Genomic DNA, 25,509 nt, shown 5'->3' with positions numbered 1-25,509 from the left:
AGGTGAAACCTGACCCAGAAAAAAGACAGAGGCCAACAGGCAGAAGAGAAGCAGGCACTGCAGCCACAGGTGACGGGCCCCTCCTCCAGCTCCTCCATCAGGACACTGAATGGTGCTGGCAGGAGCAACATGACTCTGCCTTCACCAAACCGAAAGAGCTGCTGTCCAGCACACCAGTGCTCCAGTACTATGATGTGGGCTGCAGTGGGCAAACCAGTGGTCCTATCTGCAGATGCGTCCCAGCTTGGTCTCGGAGCAGTATGTCTATAACAAATCAATCACATCAAATTGTATTAGTCACATGCGCCGAGTACAACCAACAATGCAGTTAAAAAAAATACAGATAAGAATAAGAGATAAAAGTAACAAGTAATTAAAGAGCAGCAGTGAAATAACAATAGCGAGACTATATACAGGGGGTTACCGATACAGAGTTAATGTAGGCCAGTGGTGTTTGCATCAAGAGCACAGATGGAGACTGAGACACGTTACGCTCAGATAGAGAAAGAGATGTTGACCCTTGTTTTCTCCTGTCAGAAGTTTCATGATTTCATATACGAGCGAGCAGTGGTGGTAGAGACAGACCACCAACATCTGAACACTCTCCTGCGGAAGCCTCTGCATCCTCACATCTGCAAGAGATCATGATGAAGCTTCAACGCTACAGTGGATGTGGTTTACAAAAGAAGCAAGAAGCTGTTTGTAGCTGACGCGGTACAGCGTACAGCTACATCACCCCTCCCTCCCTCCCTCCCTGACTGACTGAGTATCAGCCCAATGGAATGCTAAGCGCTATGTACAGTACACATCCAAAGCATCAATTTGACAGTGACAGACAGAGATGATTGATATGTCGATGGCCCACAACATCAATCAAAGGTACCGGCACATAGAGAAAAGAAAGGACAGATATGTAGATTGTCCAAAAGCATAAATCAATAGTTGTGTGGACGTTAAGAAAAGAGGAATGACATCTGTTGGGAGGCCCGTAGCATCACTCTGTAATTACTGACACACAGTGAGAGAAATGACAGATATGTTGACGTCAACAGAACTAATGTCCCCCAGGTTGGCTTTGGAGTGGGGGTGGAAACTTCCTGGAATGTTCAATAAATTGGAGGTGTCAGAGTTATTGTTGCCTCTGGCTCTCTTTTTGACAGAGGGAACTATGAATGTTCCCAATTTGAGCTGTGTGCCAACAGCCACGACTGTAAACTCTGTCAAAAACAGTTATGGAATGAAAGCACTGGGCTGTTGACCTGTTTAGAAGGCAGCCTCGTGTATTGCATGTATGCCTTTCTCTCATCTGGCTGACTGGATTGAAAAAGTGTGAGTGTGTGTGTTTGAGTGCAGCACACCAAATGCAGAGTACCTTTCCACTCAGTCCCTCCTCTCACCTTCCCCAATCTCTCTGCTCTGCTCTCTCACCTCCTTTCTCTCCTTCCCTCCCCCTCTCCCAGCTCCCTCTAGGCTACTTCTTTCTTATTCTCTCTCCTTCCCTCCCCCTCTACTTATCTCTTAGCTTCTCTCTCCTTCCTTCCCTTTCTCTCTCACTCCTCTCTTATGTTCTCTACACTCATCCTCTATTAAACCTTATTTTCTCCCATGTGAGTAATAGAGAGGTCCAAGTGGAGGTTCTGGGGATTTTCAGGGTCAAATGCAGTGAATGACCATCAGGAAAAGCATGCATGCATCCATCAGCAACTCAGCTCCAAATCTGCAATCTTGCATACATTAAAAAGCAAGTGCATGTTGACTACACCGTTTTGCAGGCTATGTGGTATAGTATAGAATGATGTGTGCACTTAATGCAAAAAGTTTGAAAACATTCCATGTATAACCAGTTTAAAAGATTCATAATTACTAAGAACCATTTCCAGTTTCACTTTTTCTCCCAAAGTAAGGAGATGAAAGTCAACTGAAAATCGAGGGCGCGCACACACGCTAAATGCTTTCCAGCAGCGATGAGCGAGCCCAAGCTCGAGCTCCGCTATACAACAACAGCTTGGGAGGAAACATCACGTGGTGACACATCTCCGGGACTGACGTCATTGTCCCCATCTCCAAGCAACCTCTCCATCAGCACTCGCGTCACCGCGCGCCGAGCCGCACGGTTGCCTGGCAACCTCTGCCTTGCGCTTGCGCCCAGGCTTGTGCATCGCTCGAAGTTCTGACGCGGGTGTGACGTTAATGAGGTGGGTATCAATTTGTTAGCCTATAGCAGCGAGAGAGGAGGAGTTTCCCATGAACACTGTGGCTGTCCGCATTCCACAGGAGCGCACAGGCAGACCGAACAGTGCGGTAGCCGGGGTTGTGACCGGCCAAATCAACCTGTAAATAGTTCTAACTGATACGGCTGGCACACTTTAGTGTACATTTATGTAGATATTTCTTTAAAAGAAGGAAAATAATAAAATGAAATGCTGTTTTTCATTATACTTTTCTCGTATTTACAGCAACTAATATCCTTATAGAATGACTTGTATAGCTGTCTGTAACAACCGATTCAACTGTGAGAGGAGCTACATCCAATAAGGTAAGACACGGCAATGCTCTTATGATTCTTTGGAAAAATCTGGTTTGCATTTCAAAGTGGATCTATAATGGACATATATAATAATGTTTTATTTATTTAGACTGTTTTAATTTGTTTTACTCGGGCATCCTGTGTGCGCCGAGCTGCCATTGCCATTATCTTAACACTTAACAATTCTGTATTGTGTGTTATGCTATAAATGTCTACACGTCTATTAAGCATAGACTTTTCATATTTTTGCATGTTTAGTATGACGCCAGCGCTTAAAAATCCGTATTTAATAGACAGGATGAATTAATATATGGTTAGAGCAGTAATTCAATTTAGTGCAAACTTGAAGATTTGACAGACATGAAATGATGTGCTCTATCTTGAATTATTTTGTGCATCATGATGCAATGGAAATGTTAATTCAGAATCTATGCGTTTTTTAATAATAATTGTGCAAGAGCTCGAATTGGCAGGCCTACGCCTTGTTAAATGTGTAGCCTAATGATTATAATTATAACGTTATTATCAATAATGATAATAATACATTGATAATGTAATGCATTAGGCCTAACAAATGATAACACACTAATAATAGGCCTACAAAAAAAACAAAAAAACAATGCCATTAATCATAGGCGTATGCGCATTTGATATTTCAAATTTTTACCTTTGTAACTCAGGTACTACACACAATTTTTATCCTATCCTTTGGAATATAATAATCAGTTGCCATCATGGTGATCATGATGGAGAGCGGCCCGGGGGCCCAGCCCAACCATACCCAGGGAAGGCCTCTCCAGGTCGGCTTCTATGAGATCATTAGCACGCTGGGGAAAGGAAACTTTGCCGTGGTCAAACTGGCAAGGCACAAAGTCACCAAAACACAGGTCAGCATCCCAAATCTTTCATTACCAATGGTTCCATGAAATATTTTATTCATTTCTAAATCACACAGACACATCTGAAAAGAACAAAAAACATTTGGTAGAATCATATCAGCCTCTCACAGTGCATTTGTCCTAGATATAGTAGACCTTATTGTGTGTTTACAGTTTTCTGTGTTGGTTGGTTGGTTGTCCACTGCCAGGTGGCCATAAAGATCATTGACAAAACGAGACTAAACCCCTCCAACCTGGAGAAGATCTACAGAGAGGTCCAGATCATGAAGCTGCTGAACCACCCCCATATCATCAAACTCTACCAGGTGTGTGTTGTCTCTATTATGATACACTGTTCCACTGGGGGGGGGGGTGTTTTCAATCAGCAGTTTTCTGCCCTTTGTTCAGCTCTGTGCTGTTTTGCTGGTTTTGAGGATTACTGGATGTCCGGATTTAAGAGGGTGACTGCTGAGATTGCGAAATTGTGTTCCCTTCCACACCCGAAATACTGGGGAAAGGTCTTATTAGAAGGCACTCTCTCCCACACACACACACACACACACGCACGCACGCACGCACGCACGCACGCACGCACGCACGCACGCACGCACGCACGCACGCACGCACGCACGCACACACACACACACACACACACACACACACAGCCCCAACGCCTTGAGTTGGACAGGAATGCCTGATGTGTCATATGTCTTCCAGAGGACGATCCACCACTGTGAGCAAATTAATACTGAGGGATAGTCCTCCTAAAGCTAATCAGCATTTCCAATCAGGGCTCACAGTAATGGCCAGATCTGACAGTGCTGCTGTGCTCTCTACAGCCAGGGAAACCTCTCACTTAAGAGGAGTTACTGGATGACTAATGGCTCTGAGCTGGGTTACCCCCCAACCCCCCCACCCCGTGACACCCCCGCTCTGTGACACCCCCTCATCCGCCCACTGAGGGGGAGGTGTAGTGCAGTAAAGGCAACCTTGTGATCCGGAGGTCACATCCTCTCCCTCTCATCCTTCTGTTACACTAACAAAACAGTGGGGGATTGGAAATGAGGCAGACATTACATTGAAAGAAGCCACAATCTATTTGCAATATTAAAGCTGATCCACCACCACCAAAAAAAACCTCTAAAATAACACCAAAGCGTTGAACCTCGACCTTTAGATATGCTGACCTTTAGATACTGAATGCTCTTTTGTGAACAAAATGACACTTTTTTCCCCCTTGTACTTCTGGAGATCACCACAGCCTGTTGTCTATTTCTCTTTCGTTATCTTTCTTTATCTTTCTTTATTTATTTATTTTTCTCTCTCATTCACACACTCCCCCACATACCACTCTTCAAGGGGCCAGTATGAGGGGCCCTTAACGTGCCAGACCACTTCCCTGGAAGCCTGTATGACATCAGCAGCACCTCTAGGGTGAGAGGGACACAGAGTGGTGCTCATCTCCCTCAGACGAAGACTGGAGACTATGTGGAGCCTCTGTGTCTCCCTAACCATTACGGCTGCCCAGGACCTCACTGTCTCTCACGCAGTTAGAAAAATGAAAGAGAAACTGGGTTGGAAATGAAATGAGGCTATGAAATGACTGCCATTGTGGTTGATTCGTGATTTAGCTAGCGTTAGGTTTTGGTTTATTGAGTCCTGGCAGTGATGTTTATCAGGCTTTCCTCAGAAGTGGTAGTGACACAACATTCCCACAATGTTCTGCCTCTGAGTTTCCAGGAGTTCCAGGAAGGGATTGGGGCATTGCTTCTTTCTCCTTTTTATTTTTCTTCTTTGTCTTTGTGGTGGTGAGTTCTTGATACACAAGCTGAGACCTGTGTGTGTGTGTGTGAACTTTTCCTCTTCCTTTCCCAGGAGGAGATATTGTTTCTGTTGACAACTGGTGACAGACAACACAGTTTAGTGGGAACACGGGTTTGAACTGTTGTGTGTGTTTTTGCCTGTGTGGACGCTGTGTTCGTATCCTATAAATAAAGAGCATACAGGAAGTGCCTGTCAGCTCTGTTATGCAACAGTTCATATCATGGAAAGTTAGCATGCCTAGTGTGTGTGTGTGTGTGTGTGACAGGAGCTATGGAACAGGAAGGGGGTAGTGTGGTCAGAGGAAAATGAAGGTTGCCAGAAAATGTCCCCAGTGCTCAGTCCTGGCTCTGCTAAAACACTCACAGAGTGAGAAGTTCTCTCTCCTCACGTCATCACGGTATGTTTGTGTGTGTATAGCCTACTTTTTGCTAACTTCTCTTCTATGTCTCTCTTTGTGTTTCTCTTAGGTAATGGAGACTAAAGATATGCTGTACATTGTGACAGAATATGCCAAAAATGGAGAGATGTTCGGTGAGGATCCAATAAAATGTCCCCTTTGTTGTAACCTGTGTTGGGCACAGTGGAGGCTGCTGAGGGGAGGACGGCTCATAATAATGGCTGGACTAGAGTCAATGGAATGGTATATAAACACATCGAAGACGTGGTTTCCATACGTTTGATACCACTCCATTGACTCCATTCCAGCCGTTATTATGAGCTGTCCTCCCCTCACCAGCCTCCACTGGTTGGGCAGTATCTTTTTAGGTAATAAAAGGGGTAAAATAGATATGAAGTTCCTCCCTCACCCAGGATGTATAAATGGTTTAGGCCTCTGAGTCTAAAACGCCCCCTCTCTCTCTCTCCCTCTTGTCCTCCAGACTACTTGACCTCAAACGGGCGCATGAGCGAGGACGAGGCGCGGAAGAAGTTCGGGCAGATTCTGACGGCAGTGGATTACTGCCACAGACACCACATCGTTCACAGAGACCTCAAAACTGAGAATCTACTGCTGGACGCCAACATGAACATCAAACTGGCCGGTGAGTCTGTTTGGGAGATAACATGAACATAAAACTGTCCGGTGAGTCTGTTTGGGAGATAACATGAACATAAAACTGGCCGGTGAGTCTGTTTGGGAGATAACATGAACATAAAACTGGCCGGTGAGTCTGTTTGGGAGATAACATGAACATCAAACTGGCCGGTGAGTCTGTTTGGGAGATAACATGAACATAAAACTGGCCGGTGAGTCTGTTTGGGAGATAACATGAACATAAAACTGGCCGGTGAGTCTGTTTGGGAGGTAACATGAACATAAAACTGGCCGGTGAGTCTGTTTGGGAGATAACATGAACATAAAACTGGCCGGTGAGTCTGTTTGGGAGATAACATGAACATAAAACTGGCCGGTGAGTCTGTTTGGGAGATAACATGAACATAAAACTGGCCGGTGAGTCTGTTTGGGAGATAACATGAACATAAAACTGGCCGGTGAGTCTGTTTGGGAGATAACATGAACATAAAACTGGCCGGTGAGTCTGTTTGGGAGATAACATGAACATAAAACTGGCCGGTGAGTCTGTTTGGGAGATAACATGAACATAAAACTGGCCGGTGAGTCTGTTTGGGAGGTAACTTGAACACCAAACTGGCCGGTGAGTCTGTTTGGGAGATAACAGATAGCAGACTCCCCTCTATCCTTCATGGTTCTCTACGTGATTCCCAGACTTCTTCATCTCTCTACTGAAGAGAAGACCTGCATCACTGTAATTAAAAGATTGTTACTGGGTCTGAGTGCTAATGAATTGCCAACTGCCAAGAACTAGAAGGTTCTTTAGGGTGAAATAGCAGGCTCATAGCAGGCCTGATCTGATGCCACAGAGAGCCAGGGTGACAATCTGTATTCAGTAAACACACACACACACACACACACACACACACACACACACACACACACACACACACACACACACACACACACACACACACACACACACACACACACACACTGCCAGCAAGCAAGACAGTGCCCAGCGGGTCAACCTCAGTGCCTCATTGTGGCAGGACAATCAGTAGCTCTGTGTCAGAGCCCAGGGTGATATTAGCTCAGATGCTATCTGGCCTTTCATCTGTCATTATGTGATTAACATTACGCAATATCAACAATAAAAAACTCTGTAGCCAGCAGGGAATAGAGGACTCAAACAACCACGAGTTTCACAAACTAACCAATCTCTTTCTCCTTCCCGTTCAGACTTTGGATTCGGTAACTTCTACAACGCAGGCGAGCCCCTGTCTACGTGGTGCGGCAGCCCCCCCTACGCAGCACCCGAGGTGTTCGAGGGGAAGGAGTACGAAGGGCCACAGTTGGACATCTGGGTAAGGGCTGACAGGGAAACTGCACACAATGTGTTTTGAACCGTAGTTCTACCATCTTCATGTCAAACCAATTAATACTGAAGTAAAGGGAGAGGCCATTTGTTGACGTTCTCCTCCTGGTGTCTCTCCTCTAAAGAGTCTAGGTGTGGTTCTGTATGTTCTCGTGTGCGGTTCCCTTCCGTTCGACGGGCCCAGCCTCCCTGCCCTCAGACAGAGAGTCACAGAGGGGCGCTTCAGAATCCCCTTCTTCATGTCTCAAGGTACCCATCACACCATGGCAACCACACAGTGATGCATTTCATAGTGTGATTGGACTGACAGATTGATTGATAAAATGACTGGTTTATATTATATAAAAGCATATGCTGTAGCATCAGACTGACCTTCCTCCCTCCCACCTCCTTCCCCTCCTCTCTCCCTCTCTATTCCCCCAGACTGTGAGAACCTGATCCGTAGGATGCTGGTGGTGGACCCAGCTAAGAGGATCAGTGTGGCCCAGATCAAGCAGCACCGCTGGATGCTGGCTGACCCCACAGCTCTTCACCAGACCCTCAGCATGGCCCTTCCCCTCACAGACTACAACTCTAACCTGGGGGACTACAGCGAGCCTGTCCTGGGCATCATGCAAACCCTGGGCATTGACCGCCAGAGGACCATTGAGGTGAGTGGCTCATTGGTTGATGTGTTAATTGGTTGATTGGTTAATTGGTTTATTGGTGTTATTGTCCTGGAAGGAGGATTAGAGGAGGGTAGGAGTGAGTGGAGCTGGGCCGTTATATAGGTTACAGGTTATAGCTTATGTGTTATAGGTTATGGGTTATAGGTTACAGGTTGTAGGTTGTAGGTTACAGGTTCTGTGTTATAGGTTATGGGTTATAGGTTACAGGTTATAGGTTACAGGTTGTAGGTTACAGGTTGTAGGTTACAGGTTATAGGTTATGTGTTATAGGTTATGTGTTATAGGTTATGTGTTATAGGTTATGGGTTATAGGTTACAGGTTCTGTGTTATAGGTTATGGGTTATAGGTTATGGGTTGTAGGTTACAGGTTATAGGTTGTAGGTTACAGGTTATGTGTTATAGGTTATGGGTTATAGGTTATGGGTTATAGGTTACAGGTTATAGGTTACGGGTTACAGGTTCTGTGTTATAGGTTACAGGTTATAGGTTACAGGTTGTAGGTTACAGGTTGTAGGTTACAGGTTATAGGTTATGTGTTATAGGTTACAGGTTGTAGGTTACAGGTTATAGGTTATGTGTTAGGTTACAGGTTGTAGGTTACAGGTTGTAGGTTACAGGTTGTAGGTTACAGGTTATAGGTTATGTGTTATAGGTTACAGGTTGTAGGTTACAGGTTGTAGGTTACAGGTTGTAGGTTACAGGTTATAGGTTATGTGTTATAGGTTACAGGTTGTAGGTTACAGGTTGTAGGTTACAGGTTGTAGGTTACAGGTTATAGGTTATGTGTTATAGGTTACAGGTTGTAGGTTACAGGTTGTAGGTTACAGGTTATAGCTTATGTGTTATAGGTTATGTGTTATAGGTTATGGGTTATAGGTTATGTGTTATAGGTTACAGGTTATAGGTTACAGGTTGTAGGTTACAGGTTGTAGGTTATGTGTTATAGGTTACAGGTTGTAGGTTATGTGTTATAGGTTATGTGTTATAGGTTATGTGTTATAGGTTACAGGTTGTAGGTTACAGGTTGTAGGTTACAGGTTATAGCTTATGTGTTATAGGTTATGTGTTATAGGTTATGTGTTATAGGTTATGTGTTATAGGTTCTGTGTTATAGGTTACAGGTTACAGGTTGTAGGTTATGTGTTATAGGTTATGTGTTATAGGTTATGGGTTATAGGTTACAGGTTGTAGGTTACAGGTTATAGGATATGTGTTATAGGTTATGTGTTATAGGTTATGGGTTATAGGTTACAGGTTATAGGTTACAGGTTATAGGATATGTGTTATAGGTTATGTGTTATAGGTTATGGGTTATAGGTTACAGGTTATAGGTTACAGGTTGTAGGTTATGTGTTATAGGTTACAGGTTATAGGTTACAGGTTGTAGGTTATGTGTTATAGGTTATGGGTTATAGGTTATGGGTTATAGGTTACAGGTTGTAGGTTACAGGTTATAGGATATGTGTTATAGGTTACGGGTTACAGGTTCTGTGTTATAGGTTATGGGTTATAGCTTAGGTTACAGGTTATAGGTTACAAGTTATGGGTTACAGGTTACAGGTTACCAGTTATAGGTTACGGGTTATGGTTATGGGTTATAGGTTATGGGTTACAAGTTACAGGTTACAGGTTATAGGTTATAGGTTATACAGATCACATAGTACCACAGGAATACAGTATTTGGAGTACACTGTAAAGACTGAGGTAGTGGAGTCGGGTACTGGGTTAAAAGTGGTGGGGCTTTGAGACAGTTAGTCATGTTTGGCAGTAGAGCAGGGTATGTTATGCTGCCTCCCAGGCAGGCGCCACAGTCAAACACACCCTGGATCCCTGTACACCTGGGGGACTTAATACTCATTTTGTAGGGAGAATTAGGGGGATAACTGGCATCTGCTTTTAAAGGCTGACACAGTTAGTGGTAAGTAGATGAGATCCAACAGCAGTCTCTCAGGAGATCAGTCTGGGTGAGCGCAGTCTGACGGGGTACAGACCTATCTGAGAGAGAAATATATATAGAGAGAGTGAGAAAGACAAACAGGGAGAGGAAGAGTTAAAAGCTGGTTAATACAGCCCTTTATATTATGACACCCTTTGGACCAAAATGGCTGACTAACGTGTCCTTCTGTTCTGCCCCAGTCTCTGCAGACCAGCAGCTACAACCACTTCTCAGCCATCTACTACTTGCTGCTGGAGAGGATCAGGGAGCACCGAGCCCAGCAGCTCAGCCGTCAGTGTGGGCCCTGGAACCAGAGACCCAGGAGCACCTCTGACTCCAGTACCCCAGAGGTTATCATGGAGGACAGCTTCAGACCTTCAGCCTACCCCATTCAATGCAAGAGCACCCCTCCCATGCACGCGGAGATGGAATATGACCAAGGTGCATTGTTCCAACGTGTGGTGTTCCCGGTGGAAGCCAGTCTGAACCGACTGCTGTGTAACCGCTCCATCTCCCCCAACAGCCTGGTGGAGGAGGTGCGGCCCCGCGACCTAAAGGAGGAGGTCACACACACCTGCTCGGCCCTTGTCCTGCCCACCACCACCTCCCGACGACACACCCTGGCCGAGGTCTCTGCTCGCTTCCACCAGTGCAACCCCCCCTGCATCGTGGTCAGCCCCTCCGATGGTGCGTCGTCTGACAGCTGTCTGAGGTCCTCGTCCACCCCCAACCCCGCTCTGCACCCCACTCTGCACCCCGCTGTGGGTGGCCTGTCAGCCGTGCTGGCCTTTGGGACTGACCCCGGGGCAGTGGTCCCCGCCGATAGCCCACCGGTCCTCTCCTGTCACCTCCTCCCCCAGGCTCAGGCTGCCAGCTTCCAGGAGGGCCGCAGAGCCTCCGACACCTCCCTCACACAAGGTATGGGTGATGACAGTTTATAGCCATTAGGTATGCATCAGTCCCATCATCCTCATCATCATCAGTACTACAGAGAAATGTATCAGTCACATCATCATCTAACCAATCTTCTGCCTGTCTCTCTCTCTGTGCAACTCCCCAGGTCTGAAAGCCTTCCGCCAACAGCTGAGGAAGAACACACGCACTAAAGGCCTTCTGGGTCTGAATAAGATCAAAGGTCTGGCCAGGCAGGTCTTCCCTCCAACCTCCGACCGCAGTAGCCGTGGCAGCCGGGGATCAATAGGCCCCACCATCACTGAGCACCGCAGCATGCTGGAGGAAGTTCTGCACCAGCAAAGGTAAGAGGGAGACACACACACGACCTTACGCACGCACCTGCACATAAATACAATCACAGACTCATAGTCACCGTAAGTGTCATTCTAACCCCACCTCTCTGTATCTGTTTACAGGATGCTCCAGATCCAGCACCAGCCCCAGCCCCAGCCTCAGCCTCCTTGGCCAGCACCTACCCAGAATCCCTCGCTCTTCCTGTCCCAGCAGCAGCCCCCCTCCACCCTGTTCGACACCCCCGCCCCCTCCCTCCTCCAGGGGGAACCCCAACACCCCCTGCCCTCCCACCAGAGCCCCCTGGCTCTCCAACATGCCTTCTGGCAGCAGCCTCTGGAGTCATCTTCCCCCTCCTACGGCTCCTCTTCCTCCTGCTCCTCCTCTTCCTCCTGCTCCTCCTCTTCCTCCCTCTCCCCCGTGGGTACTGCTGCTTACCTCCTCGAGGCTCGACTGCACATAAGCCAGCAGTCCAGCCTCTACCTCGAGACCAACCTCCACCCCCAGACCAACCCCCACTACCAAGCCCAAGAACAGACCCAGGCTTTCACCCAGGGCCCCTTCCCCCTCATGCCCATGCAGGGGATGTGGAGTCTGGATTCAGCCTCCGGGAGAGAGTCTGAGATGCAGGAGCTGGGCCAGGGTGGACAGCAGCAGCTGAGAAGCTGTGTGATGGTGAAGTGATGGAGGGAAAGAAAGGAGAAGCAGAAAACAACAACTTCTTATTGGACCAGAGTGATTGTTCTGCATGACAACCAGAGTACAAAATGTCATGGTGATGTCATCACTGATGGACAGGAAGGGTAAGCGCTTTTTGACGGTGGGAACAGAACTTTGAGACGTGTAGTTTCTCACAGAATATCAGATGATGAGCAGAAGGCGATAGGACGACAGAACAGATCCTCTAAAAGTGTGAAAAGAGAACAATTGGGTAGAAAAACTGAGCAAAGAGTAGCTAGATTTTTTTTTTAACTGATGCAAGTCACAAATCTACACTCTCTTGAACAACATGCAAACACACTTGTTGTGTGTATCTGTGTGTGATCACATAAGCTGAGAATTAAGCAATAACCAAACTCTGGAGTGACGGCTCTGAGGTCTCGTCGGAAACCCCAGAGAAGCAATAAAGGTCTGGGACCCCCTCAACACAACAGGGGACCTCCGTTCCTCTCCTTTCTCCCTGATGGGTCCCAAACTCACCCCTGTCCCGCTATGGAGGGGTGTGTGAAGGACTAGTCTTGAAAACCCAACGAGGACTGGTATCAATGTACCATACGAGATCATTTAAGACCTATTTCAACAGTTTTAGTTTTTTCATCAAGTTTGAAAACAGGACGATCCAGTCTTCCTGATTTCATTTTTGTGTTACTTTTCCAGTTTTGCTCACTGTATATAGACCTTTATTACTTATTACTTATTGTTTTCACTTAATTAGAAAAGACCAAAGTTCTTTCTTTATTTTTACTTTGTTTGTCTTTTGGAGAAAATATTACTTATTGGTCGCATACACATGTTTAGCAGGTGTTATTGTGGGTGTAGCGAAATTCTTGTGTTCCTAGATCCAACAGTGCAGTAATATCTAACAATACACAACAATACACACAAATCTAAAAGTAAAAGAATGGATTTAAGAAATATAGTAATATTTAGACGAACAATGTCGGAGTCCGAAGTATAAATATATATAGATATACAGTACCAGTCAAAAGTTTGGTCACACCTACTCATTCCAGGGTTTGTCTTTATTTTTTACTATTTTCTACATTGTAGAATAATAGTGAAGACATCAAAACTATGAAATAACACATATATAATCATGTAGTAGCCAAAAAGTGTTAAACGAATCAAAATATATCTTATAATTGAGATTATTCAAAGTCGTCCCCCTTTTCCTTGATGACATCTTTGGACACTCTTGGCATTCTCTCAACACTTGAATGAGTAGTTGTGTCCAAACTGTTGACTGGTACTGTATGTATGAGCACATATGTGTGATGGGATGTATACACATTGTGGACAGTATGTGGATAGAATATGTAGTATATCTGAAGAATACGTGGATAGAATAGTATATGTACAGCAATAGTTGAATAGGATGGCCTTGACTAGAATACAGTATATACATATGAAATGGGTTAAACAGTATATAAATATTCTTAAAGTGACCAGTGTTCCATGTCTGTGTACATAGGGTAGCAGCTTCTAAGGTGCAGAGATGAGTAACCGGGTGGTAGCTGGCTAGTGACAGTGACTAATTTCAGGACAGGGTACTGGTGGAGGCCGGCTAGTGATGGCTATTTAACAGTCTGATGATCTTGATGGCCTTTCAGTCTCTCGGTCCCGGCTTTGATGCACCTGTACTGGCCTCGCCTATTTTGTAGCCATCCTACAAACATGCAGTATCATAACTATTCTAAACTTCCAAACTTTCTTTGAAGACAATGTTATTGTGATTTCACAAACTGTGATTTGTTTGTGCGAGATTCTAGCTGAGCTCATGCTGCTTTCACCACAGAAGAAAAAATGACTTGCTGTGTGACTAAAGCACAATAGGTACTGCTATTAGCAAGCAGTGTGTGTGTGTGTGTGTGTGTGTGTGTGTGTGTGCACCTTACAAAAAGGTTGATTTTCAATTAATAATTTCTACTCATGTATGGTTACTTTCTAATCAAATTCCCTCTGTATTTATGTCATTTTATATGTCTCAATTTGTAAATATTGTCAAAACGTTAGACCCTGAAGACCTATGAGCATGATGTCATTCCCTATCAGGGGAAAACATTTACATTTGAGTCATTTAGTAGACACTCTTATTTCTGAACCACTTACAGTAGTGAGTGCAACATTTCCATAACAAAGCTTTACCCACTATACTTTTCACCTCATATGGGCTATGTGTATGCTACATGATGTAGTGCTTTCACACAGCCAGAACAAAGACTTTGGGACTATAGTGCAATATTTCACATTGAAATGCAGAGGAAATGAGAGATAGAGAGCTGACATAAGATACTACAGTAACTGCCTGCTGGTGTTCATTCGATTGTTTTTATTTGTCATTTTTTATTTTTGTATGAATGTACAAGGTTTTTCTACCTTCATAGGGAGCTAGCTGAGTAGAGCAGGTAGTAGAAAGCTTCTGTTTTTTGTTGAACATATGTTTAGAAGAAAGGACCCAAACCATTTCATAGTGCTTTCCCTATCGACAACACGGTTGCCTGCTACTGCATGATGGCAGAACTAGAGATAAGCCAAAGAGAGAGCAGCGAAGTAAGAGAAAGAAACTACTGACTTTCCTCTGTGAACGTGTTGACTCAAAATGCTAGCTTGCGCTTTCATGGCATACCCTGTGTGGCTCCTGCTATGAGAAAGCTGCTTCTGCCACTAGATGCTAATGCAGGACCATGGCTGTATTTGTTTATGTATTTTCTAAGAAATAGAAAAGTTGTTTCAATGAATTGTCTGTAGGTGGTAGAGGTACAGTATCTAGATAGAGTTGTGCACAGCATGTTTGGGTTTATGTGTTAGGCCTATTTGTGTGTGAAGTGGTCTCATTTTGAACAACATGCTGAAGGGGAAAAGTGTTTGAAGCCTGAAGCTAAAATGTTGTTTGATAGATTTCTCTCTGAAATAAGCATTGTTAAAATTTCTAAATGACATTTCATTTTGGCTGACTGCACTCACCACCAACACTTGTGCCTTCTTCAGAACAAACCCCATACCTTCAGAGTAGCCCTGCTTTTCTCCAATCAGCACACAGTGAAAACAGGTGGGCCCGCCATGGGCCAGACACTCATAAGACCCAGTTTTCATACTTTGATTTAACTTGCTGTATTAAAGAAAAAAATAAGCATTGCACTTTACAGTGAATATTTCTCATTTCTGAAATAGGTTTTGTTTCTCCTGTTAGTTGAGAAAACTCATCACAAACGTAGTTTGACTGAACTATTGAAACACTAGTAACCTTTTTGACACAGATCTGTAAGATCCTTTTTGGTAAAATGTTGGATGTGAAGAAATATGTTTTATGATTTTCCTGATTTGCTACTTGACTGTGTGTGTGTTTGTATGAATGTTATATAGAAAGAAAGATTGTTTGTTTATTTATGTGGCTATTTATTTGAATAAAATTCACTTCCTAAACATAAATTCCAGTTGTTCATCGTAATTTTGTGTAAATGTCATTAGTCATATGATAATACATGCTAATATTTACTAATCAAAAGTAGGCTGATCAACAGCCATTATAGTTGATGTCAAATCAAAATGGATGACATGGAGAGCTGAAGTAGAAAATATTCCCAAGAAAACTACTTCAAAGTTCTGAAAGCCACATTTTAGCAAGCCGACAAGAAACACATCGTCCTCTTCACCTGCTGATGATGCATATTGATGATGTTCTAGCCCTCTCTGGTGATGATGTTCTAGCCATCTGTGACGATGTTCTAGCCCTCTCTGGTGATGATGTTCTAGCCATCTGTGATGATGTTCTAGCCCTCTGTGACATTCTAGCCTGCTATGATGATGTTCTAGCCTGCTGTGATGATGTTCTAGCCTGATGTGATGAAGTTCTAGCCCTTTGCGATGATGTTCTAGCCATCTGCGATGATGTTCCAGCCCTCTGAGATGATGCTCTAGCCCTGTGTGATGATGTTCTATCCCTCTGTGACATTCTAGCCCTCTGTGATGTTCTAGCCCTCTGTAATGTTCTAGCCCTCTGAGATAATGTTCTAGTCCTCTGAGAGTGTGCTCTAGTCCTCTGTGATGATGTTCTAGCCCTCTGTGATGATGTTCTAGCCCTCTGTGATGATGCTCTAGCCCTGTGTGATGATGTTCTAGACCTCTGTGACATTCTAGCCCTTTGTGATGTTCTAGCCCTCTGAGATGATGTTCCAGCCGTCTGAGAGTGTGCTCTAATCCTCCGAGATGATGTTCTAGCCCTCTGTGATGATGTTCTAGCCCTCCGTGATGATGCTCTAGCCCTGTGTGATGATGTTCTATCCCTCTGTGACATTCTAGCCCTTTGTGATGTTCTAGCCCTCTGAGATGATGTTCAAGCCCTCTGAGAGTGTGCTCTAATCCTCTGAGATTATGTTCTAGCCCTCTGTGATGATGTTCTAGCCCTCCGTGATGATGCTCTAGCCCTGTGTGATGATGTTCTAGCCCTCTGTGACATTCTAGCCCTTTGTGATGTTCTAGCCCTCTGAGATGATGTTCCAGCCCTCTGAGAGTGTGCTCTAATCCTCTGTGATGATGTTCTAGCCCTCTGTGATGATGTTCTAGCCCTCTGAGATGATGTTCTAGCCCTCTGTGATAATGTTCTAGCCCTCTGTGATGTTCTAGCCCTTTGTAATGTTCTAGTCCTCTGAGATGATGTTCTAGTCCTCTGAGAGGGTGCTCTAGTCCTCTGTGATGATGTTCTAGCCCTCTGTAATGATGTTCTAGCCCTCTGTGATGATGTTCTAGCCCTCTGTGATGATGTTCTAGCCCTCTGAGATGATGTTCTAGCCCTCTGTGATGTTGTAGCCCTCTGTAATGTTCTAGCCCTCTGAGATGAAGTTCTAGCCCTCTGTGACGATGTTCTAGCCCTCCGTGATGATGCTCTAGCCCTGTGTGATGATGTTCTAGCCCTCTGTAACATTCTAGCCCTTTGTGATGTTCTAGCCCTCTGAGATGATGTTCTAGCCCTCTGAGAGTGTGCTCTAATCCTCTGTGATGATGTTCTAGCACTCTGTGATGATGTTCTAGCCCTCTGAGATGATGTTCTAGCCCTCTGTGATAATGTTCTTGCTCTCTGTGATGTTCTAGCCCTCTGTAATGTTCTAGCCCTCTGAGATGATGTTCTAGCCCTCTGAGAGGGTGCTCTAATCCTCTGTGATGATGTTTTAGCCCTCTGTGATGATGTTTTAGCCCTCTGTGATGATGTTCTAGCCCTCTGTGATGATGTTTTAGCCCTCTGTGATGATGTTCTAGCCCTCTGTGATGATGTTCTAGCCCTCTGTGATGATGTTCTAGCCCTCTGTAATGTTCTAGCCCTCTGAGATGATGCTCTAGCCCTGTGTGATGATGTTCTATCCCCCTGTGACATTCTAGCCCTTTGTGATGTTCTAGCCCTCTGAGATGATGTTCTAGCCTTCTGAGAGTGTGCTCTAATCCTCTGTGATGATGTTCTAGCCCTCTGTGATGATGTTCTAGCCCTCTGAGAGGATGTTCTAGCCATCTGTGACGATGTTCTAGCCCTCTCTGGTGATGATGTTCTAGCCATCTGTGATGATGTTCTAGCCCTCTGTGACATTCTAGCCTGCTATGATGATGTTCTAGCCTGCTGTGATGATGTTCTAGCCTGATGTGATGAAGTTCTAGCCCTTTGCGATGATGTTCTAGCCATCTGCGATGATGTTCCAGCCCTCTGAGATGATGCTCTAGCCCTGTGTGATGATGTTCTATCCCTCTGTGACATTCTAGCCCTCTGTGATGTTCTAGCCCTCTGTAATGTTCTAGCCCTCTGAGATAATGTTCTAGTCCTCTGAGAGTGTGCTCTAGTCCTCTGTGATGATGTTCTAGCCCTCTGTGATGATGTTCTAGCCCTCTGTGATGATGCTCTAGCCCTGTGTGATGATGTTCTAGACCTCTGTGACATTCTAGCCCTTTGTGATGTTCTAGCCCTCTGAGATGATGTTCCAGCCCTCTGAGAGTGTGCTCTAATCCTCCGAGATGATGTTCTAGCCCTCTGTGATGATGTTCTAGCCCTCCGTGATGATGCTCTAGCCCTGTGTGATGATGTTCTATCCCTCTGTGACATTCTAGCCCTTTGTGATGTTCTAGCCCTCTGAGATGATGTTCAAGCCCTCTGAGAGTGTGCTCTAATCCTCTGAGATTATGTTCTAGCCCTCTGTGATGATGTTCTAGCCCTCCGTGATGATGCTCTAGCCCTGTGTGATGATGTTCTAGCCCTCTGTGACATTCTAGCCCTTTGTGATGTTCTAGCCCTCTGAGATGATGTTCCAGCCCTCTGAGAGTGTGCTCTAATCCTCTGTGATGATGTTCTAGCCCTCTGTGATGATGTTCTAGCCCTCTGAGATGATGTTCTAGCCCTCTGTGATAATGTTCTAGCCCTCTGTGATGTTCTAGCCCTTTGTAATGTTCTAGTCCTCTGAGATGATGTTCTAGTCCTCTGAGAGGGTGCTCTAGTCCTCTGTGATGATGTTCTAGCCCTCTGCAATGATGTTCTAGCCCTCTGTGATGATGTTCTAGCCCTCTGTGATGATGTTCTAGCCCTCTGAGATGATGTTCTAGCCCTCTGTGATGTTGTAGCCCTCTGTAATGTTCTAGCCCTCTGAGATGAAGTTCTAGCCCTCTGTGACGATGTTCTAGCCCTCCGTGATGATGCTCTAGCCCTGTGTGATGATGTTCTAGCCCTCTGTAACATTCTAGCCCTTTGTGATGTTCTAGCCCTCTGAGATGATGTTCTAGCCCTCTGAGAGTGTGCTCTAATCCTCTGTGATGATGTTCTAGCACTCTGTGATGATGTTCTAGCCCTCTGAGATGATGTTCTAGCCCTCTGTGATAATGTTCTTGCTCTCTGTGATGTTCTAGCCCTCTGTAATGTTCTAGCCCTCTGAGATGATGTTCTAGCCCTCTGAGAGGGTGCTCTAATCCTCTGTGATGATGTTTTAGCCCTCTGTGATGATGTTTTAGCCCTCTGTGATGATGTTCTAGCCCTCTGTGATGATGTTTTAGCCCTCTGTGATGATGTTCTAGCCCTCTGTGATGATGTTCTAGCCCTCTGTGATGATGTTCTAGCCCTCTGTAATGTTCTAGCCCTCTGAGATGATGCTCTAGCCCTGTGTGATGATGTTCTATCCCCCTGTGACATTCTAGCCCTTTGTGATGTTCTAGCCCTCTGAGATGATGTTCTAGCCTTCTGAGAGTGTGCTCTAATCCTCTGTGATGATGTTCTAGCCCTCTGTGATGATGTTCTAGCCCTCTGAGAGGATGTTCTAGCCCTCTGTGATAATGTTCTAGCCCTCTGTGATGTACTAGCCCTCTGTAATGTTCTAGCGCTCTGAGATTATGTTCTAGTCCTCTGAGAGGGTGCTCTAGTCCTCTGTGATGATGTTCTAGCCCTCTGTGATGATGATCTAGCCCTCTGTGATGATATTCTAGCCCTCTGTGATGTTCTAGCCCTCTGAGATGATGTTCTAGCCCTCTGTGATGATGTTCTAGTCTTCTGAGATGATGTTCTAGCCCTCTGTGATGATGTTCTAGCCCTCCATGATGATGCTCTAGCCCTGTGTGATGATGTTCTATCCCTCTGTGACATTCTAGCCCTTTGTGAAGTTCTAGCCCTCTGAGATGATGTTCTAGCCCTCTGAGAGTGTGCTCTAATCCTCTGTGATGATGTTCTAGCCCTCTGTGATGATGTTCTAGCCCTCTGAGATGATGTTCTAGCCCTCTGTGATAATGTTCTAGCCCTCTGTGATGTTCTAGCCCTCTGAAGCCACATTTTAGCAAGCCGACAAGAAACACATCGTCCTCTTCACCTGCTGATGATGCATATTGATGATGTTCTAGCCCTCTCTGGTGATGATGTTCTAGCCATCTGTGACGATGTTCTAGCCCTCTCTGGTGATGATGTTCTAGCCATCTGTGATGATGTTCTAGCCCTCCGTGACATTCTAGCCTGCTATGATGATGTTCTAGCCTGCTGTGATGATGTTCTAGCCTGATGTGATGAAGTTCTAGCCCTCTGCGATGATGTTCTAGCCATCTGCGATGATGTTCCAGCCCTCTGAGATGATGCTCTAGCCCTGTGTGATGATGTTCTATCCCTCTGTGACATTCTAGCCCTCTGTGATGTTCTAGCCCTCTGTAATGTTCTAGCCCTCTGAGATAATGTTCTAGTCCTCTGAGAGTGTGCTCTAGTCCTCTGTGATGATGTTCTAGCCCTCTGTGATGATGTTCTATCCCCCTGTGACATTCTAGCCCTTTGTGATGTTCTAGCCCTCTGAGATGATGTTCTAGCCTTCTGAGAGTGTGCTCTAATCCTCTGTGATGATGTTCTAGCCCTCTGTGATGATGTTCTAGCCCTCTGAGAGGATGTTCTAGCCCTCTGTGATAATGTTCTAGCCCTCTGTGATGTACTAGCCCTCTGTAATGTTCTAGCGCTCTGAGATGATGTTCTAGTCCTCTGAGAGGGTGCTCTAGTCCTCTGTGATGATGTTCTAGCCCTCTGTGATGATGATTTAGCCCTCTGTGATGATGTTCTAGCCCTCTGTGATGTTCTAGCCCTCTGAGATGATGTTCTAGCCCTCTGAGAGTGTGCTCTAATCCTCTGTGATGATGTTCTAGCCCTCTGTGATGATGTTCTACCCTCTGAGATGATGTTCTAGCCCTCTGTGATAATGTTCTAGCCCTCTGTGATGTTCTAGCCCTCTGAAGCCACATTTTAGCAAGCTGACAAGAAACACATCGTCCTCTTCACCTGCTGATGATGCATATTGATGATGTTCTAGCCCTCTCTGGTGATGATGTTCTAGCCATCTGTGACGATGTTCTAGCCCTCTCTGGTGATGATGTTCTAGCCATCTGTGATGATGTTCTAGCCCTCTGTGACATTCTAGCCTGCTATGATGATGTTCTAGCCTGCTGTGATGATGTTCTAGACTGATGTGATGAAGTTCTAGCCCTCTGCGATGATGTTCTAGCCATCTGCGATGATGTTCCAGCCCTCTGAGATGATGCTCTAACCCTGTGTGATGATGTTCTATCCCTCTGTGACATTCTAGCCCTCTGTGATGTTCTAGCCCTCTGTAATGTTCTAGCCCTCTGAGATAATGTTCTAGTCCTCTGAGAGTGTGCTCTAGTCCTCTGTGATGATGTTCTAGCCCTCTGTGATGATGTTCTAGCCTTCTGTGATGATGCTCTAGCACTGTGTGATGATGTTCTAGCCCTCTGTGACATTCTAGCCCTTTGTGATGTTCTAGCCCTCTGAGATCATGTTCCAGCCCTCTGAGAGTGTGCTCTAATCCTCTGAGATGATGTTCTAGCCCTCTGTGATGATGTTCTAGCCCTCCGTGATGATGCTCTAGCCCTGTGTGATGATGTTCTATCCCTCTGTGACATTCTAGCCCTTTGTGATGTTCTAGCCCTCTGAGATGATGTTCAAGCCCTCTGAGAGTGTGCTCTAATCCTCTGAGATTATGTTCTAGCCCTCTGTGATGATGTTCTAGCCCTCCGTGATGATGCTCTAGCCCTGTGTGATGATGTTCTAGCCCTCTGTGACATTCTAGCCCTTTGTGATGTTCTAGCCCTCTGAGATGATGTTCCAGCCCTCTGAGAGTGTGCTCTAATCCTCTGTGATGATGTTCTAGCCCTCTGTGATGATGTTCTAGCCCTCTGAGATGATGTTCTAGCCCTCTGTGATAATGTTCTAGCCCTCTGTGATGTTCTAGCCCTCTGTAATGTTCTAGTCCTCTGAGATGATGTTCTAGTCCTCTGAGAGGGTGCTCTAGTACTCTATGATGATGTTCTAGCCCTCTGTAATGATGTTCTAGCCCTCTGTGATTATGTTCTAGCCCTCTGTGATGATGTTCTAGCCCTCTGAGATGATGTTCTAGCCCTCTGTGATGTTCTAGCCCTCTGTAATGTTCTAGCCCTCTGAGATGATGTTCTAGCCCTCTGTGATGATGTTCTAGCCCTCTGAGATGAAGTTCTAGCCCTCTGTGACGATCTTCTAGCCCTCCGTGATGATGCTCTAGCCCTGTGTGATGATGTTCTAGCCCTCTGTGACATTCTAGCCCTTTGTGATGTTCTAGCCCTCTGAGATGATGTTCTAGCCCTCTGAGAGTGTGCTCTAATCCTCTGTGATGATGTTCTAGCACTCTGTGATGATGTTCTAGCCCTCTGAGATGATGTTCTAGCCCTCTGTGATAATGTTCTTGCTCTCTGTGATGTTCTAGCCCTCTGTAATGTTCTAGCCCTCTGAGATGATGTTCTAGCCCTCTGAGAGGGTGCTCTAATCCTCTGTGATGATGTTTTAGCCCTCTGTGATGATGTTTTAGCCCTCTGTGATGATGTTCTAGCCCTCTGTGATGATGTTTTAGCCCTCTGTGATGATGTTCTAGCCCTCTGTGATGATGTTCTAGCCCTCTGTGATGATGTTCTAGCCCTCTGTAATGTTCTAGCCCTCTGAGATGATGCTCTAGCCCTGTTTGATGATGTTCTATCCCCCTGTGACATTCTAGCCCTTTGTGATGTTCTAGCCCTCTGAGATGATGTTCTAGCCTTCTGAGCGTGTGCTCTAATCCTCTGTGATGATGTTCTAGCCCTCTGAGAGGATGTTCTAGCCCTCTGTGATAATGTTCTAGCCCTCTGTGATGTACTAGCCCTCTGTAATGTTCTAGCGCTCTGAGATGATGTTCTAGTCCTCTGAGAGGGTGCTCTAGTCCTCTGTGATGATGTTCTAGCCCTCTGTGATGATGATCTAGCCCTCTGTGATGATGTTCTAGCCCTCTGTGATGTTCTAGCCCTCTGAGATGATGTTCTAGCCCTCTGTGATGATGTTCTAGTCTTCTGAGATGATGTTCTAGCCCTCTGTGATGATGTTCTAGCCCTCCATGATGATGCTCTAGCCCTGTGTGATGATGTTCTATCCCTCTGTGACATTCTAGCCCTTTGTGAAGTTCTAGCCCTCTGAGATGATGTTCTAGCCCTCTGAGAGTGTGCTCTAATCCTCTGTGATGATGTTCTAGCCCTCTGTGATGATGTTCTAGCCCTCTGAGATGATGTTCTAGCCCTCTGTGATAATGTTCTAGCCCTCTGAAGCCACATTTTAGCAAGCCGACAAGAAACACATCGTCCTCTTCACCTGCTGATGATGCATATTGATGATGTTCTAGCCCTCTCTGGTGATGATGTTCTAGCAATCTGTGACGATGTTCTAGCCCTCTCTGGTGATGATGTTCTAGCCATCTGTGATGATGTTCTAGCCCTCCGTGACATTCTAGCCTGCTATGATGATGTTCTAGCCTGCTGTGATGATGTTCTAGCCTGATGTGATGAAGTTCTAGCCCTCTGCGATGATGTTCTAGCCATCTGCGATGATGTTCCAGCCCTCTGAGATGATGCTCTAGCCCTGTGTGATGATGTTCTATCCCTCTGTGACATTCTAGCCCTCTGTGATGTTCTAGCCCTCTGTAATGTTCTAGCCCTCTGAGATAATGTTCTAGTCCTCTGAGAGTGTGCTCTAGTCCTCTGTGATGATGTTCTAGCCCTCTGTGATGATGTTCTATCCCCCTGTGACATTCTAGCCCTTTGTGATGTTCTAGCCCTCTGAGATGATGTTCTAGCCTTCTGAGAGTGTGCTCTAATCCTCTGTGATGATGTTCTAGCCCTCTGTGATGATGTTCTAGCCCTCTGAGAGGATGTTCTAGCCCTCTGTGATAATGTTCTAGCCCTCTGTGATGTACTAGCCCTCTGTAATGTTCTAGCGCTCTGAGATGATGTTCTAGTCCTCTGAGAGGGTGCTCTAGTCCTCTGTGATGATGTTCTAGCCCTCTGTGATGATGATTTAGCCCTCTGTGATGATGTTCTAGCCCTCTGTGATGTTCTAGCCCTCTGAGATGATGTTCTAGCCCTCTGAGAGTGTGCTCTAATCCTCTGTGATGATGTTCTAGCCCTCTGTGATGATGTTCTACCCTCTGAGATGATGTTCTAGCCCTCTGTGATAATGTTCTAGCCCTCTGTGATGTTCTAGCCCTCTGAAGCCACATTTTAGCAAGCTGACAAGAAACACATCGTCCTCTTCACCTGCTGATGATGCATATTGATGATGTTCTAGACCTCTCTGGTGATGATGTTCTAGCCATCTGTGACGATGTTCTAGCCCTCTCTGGTGATGATGTTCTAGCCATCTGTGATGATGTTCTAGCCCTCTGTGACATTCTAGCCTGCTATGATGATGTTCTAGCCTGCTGTGATGATGTTCTAGCCTGATGTGATGAAGTTCTAGCCCTCTGCGATGATGTTCTAGCCATCTGCGATGATGTTCCAGCCCTCTGAGATGATGCTCTAACCCTGTGTGATGATGTTCTATCCCTCTGTGACATTCTAGCCCTCTGTGATGTTCTAGCCCTCTGTAATGTTCTAGCCCTCTGAGATAATGTTCTAGTCCTCTGAGAGTGTGCTCTAGTCCTCTGTGATGATGTTCTAGCCCTCTGTGATGATGTTCTAGCCTTCTGTGATGATGCTCTAGCACTGTGTGATGATGTTCTAGCCCTCTGTGACATTCTAGCCCTTTGTGATGTTCTAGCCCTCTGAGATCATGTTCCAGCCCTCTGAGAGTGTGCTCTAATCCTCTGAGATGATGTTCTAGCCGTCTGTGATGATATTCCAGCCCTCTGAGATGATGCTCTAGCCCTGTATGATTATGCTCTAGCCCTCTGTGACGTTTTAGCCCTCTGTGATGTTCTACCCTCTGAGATGATGTTCTAGCCCTCTGTGATAATGTTCTAGCCCTCTGTGATGTTCTAGCCCTCTGAAGCCACATTTTAGCAAGCTGACAAGAAACACATCGTCCTCTTCACCTGCTGATGATGCATATTGATGATGTTCTAGACCTCTCTGGTGATGATGTTCTAGCCATCTGTGACGATGTTCTAGCCCTCTCTGGTGATGATGTTCTAGCCATCTGTGATGATGTTCTAGCCCTCTGTGACATTCTAGCCTGCTATGATGATGTTCTAGCCTGCTGTGATGATGTTCTAGCCTGATGTGATGAAGTTCTAGCCCTCTGCGATGATGTTCTAGCCATCTGCGATGATGTTCCAGCCCTCTGAGATGATGCTCTAACCCTGTGTGATGATGTTCTATCCCTCTGTGACATTCTAGCCCTCTGTGATGTTCTAGCCCTCTGTAATGTTCTAGCCCTCTGAGATAATGTTCTAGTCCTCTGAGAGTGTGCTCTAGTCCTCTGTGATGATGTTCTAGCCCTCTGTGATGATGTTCTAGCCTTCTGTGATGATGCTCTAGCACTGTGTG

General features: G+C 45.5%; 1 protein-coding gene across 3 annotated transcripts; it reads left to right on the top strand.

The window, feature by feature from the left end:
* The first annotated feature begins 2,244 nt into the window (after positions 1-2,244).
* On the top strand, positions 2,245-15,618 carry LOC106586692 (serine/threonine-protein kinase SIK2). 3 transcript variants are annotated; one of them, XM_045707496.1, is made up of 11 exons: positions 2,245-2,536; positions 3,254-3,414; positions 3,615-3,731; positions 5,697-5,760; positions 6,108-6,269; positions 7,484-7,608; positions 7,745-7,868; positions 8,043-8,269; positions 10,425-11,142; positions 11,285-11,480; positions 11,595-15,618. In XM_045707496.1, the coding sequence occupies exons 2-11, from the start codon at positions 3,262-3,264 to the stop codon at positions 12,151-12,153; spliced, it is 2,445 nt and encodes an 814-aa protein (XP_045563452.1). In that variant the 5' UTR covers positions 2,245-2,536; positions 3,254-3,261; the 3' UTR covers positions 12,154-15,618. The 3 variants fall into 3 exon arrangements, with proteins under 3 accessions (XP_045563452.1, XP_045563451.1, XP_045563453.1); XM_045707495.1 differs by having other exon boundaries at positions 3,208-3,414; XM_045707497.1 differs by lacking the exons at positions 2,245-2,536; positions 3,254-3,414; positions 3,615-3,731; positions 5,697-5,760; positions 6,108-6,269 and adding an exon at positions 6,400-6,433.
* The last annotated feature ends 9,891 nt before the right edge of the window (positions 15,619-25,509 follow it).

The sequence above is a fragment of the Salmo salar genome, chromosome ssa25 (assembly GCF_905237065.1).
Source record: "Salmo salar chromosome ssa25, Ssal_v3.1, whole genome shotgun sequence".
In the NCBI taxonomy this organism is placed as follows: domain Eukaryota; kingdom Metazoa; phylum Chordata; class Actinopteri; order Salmoniformes; family Salmonidae; genus Salmo; species Salmo salar.
Note: the sequence above shows the minus strand (reverse complement) of the source record. Positions and strands in the feature narration are given on the sequence as shown.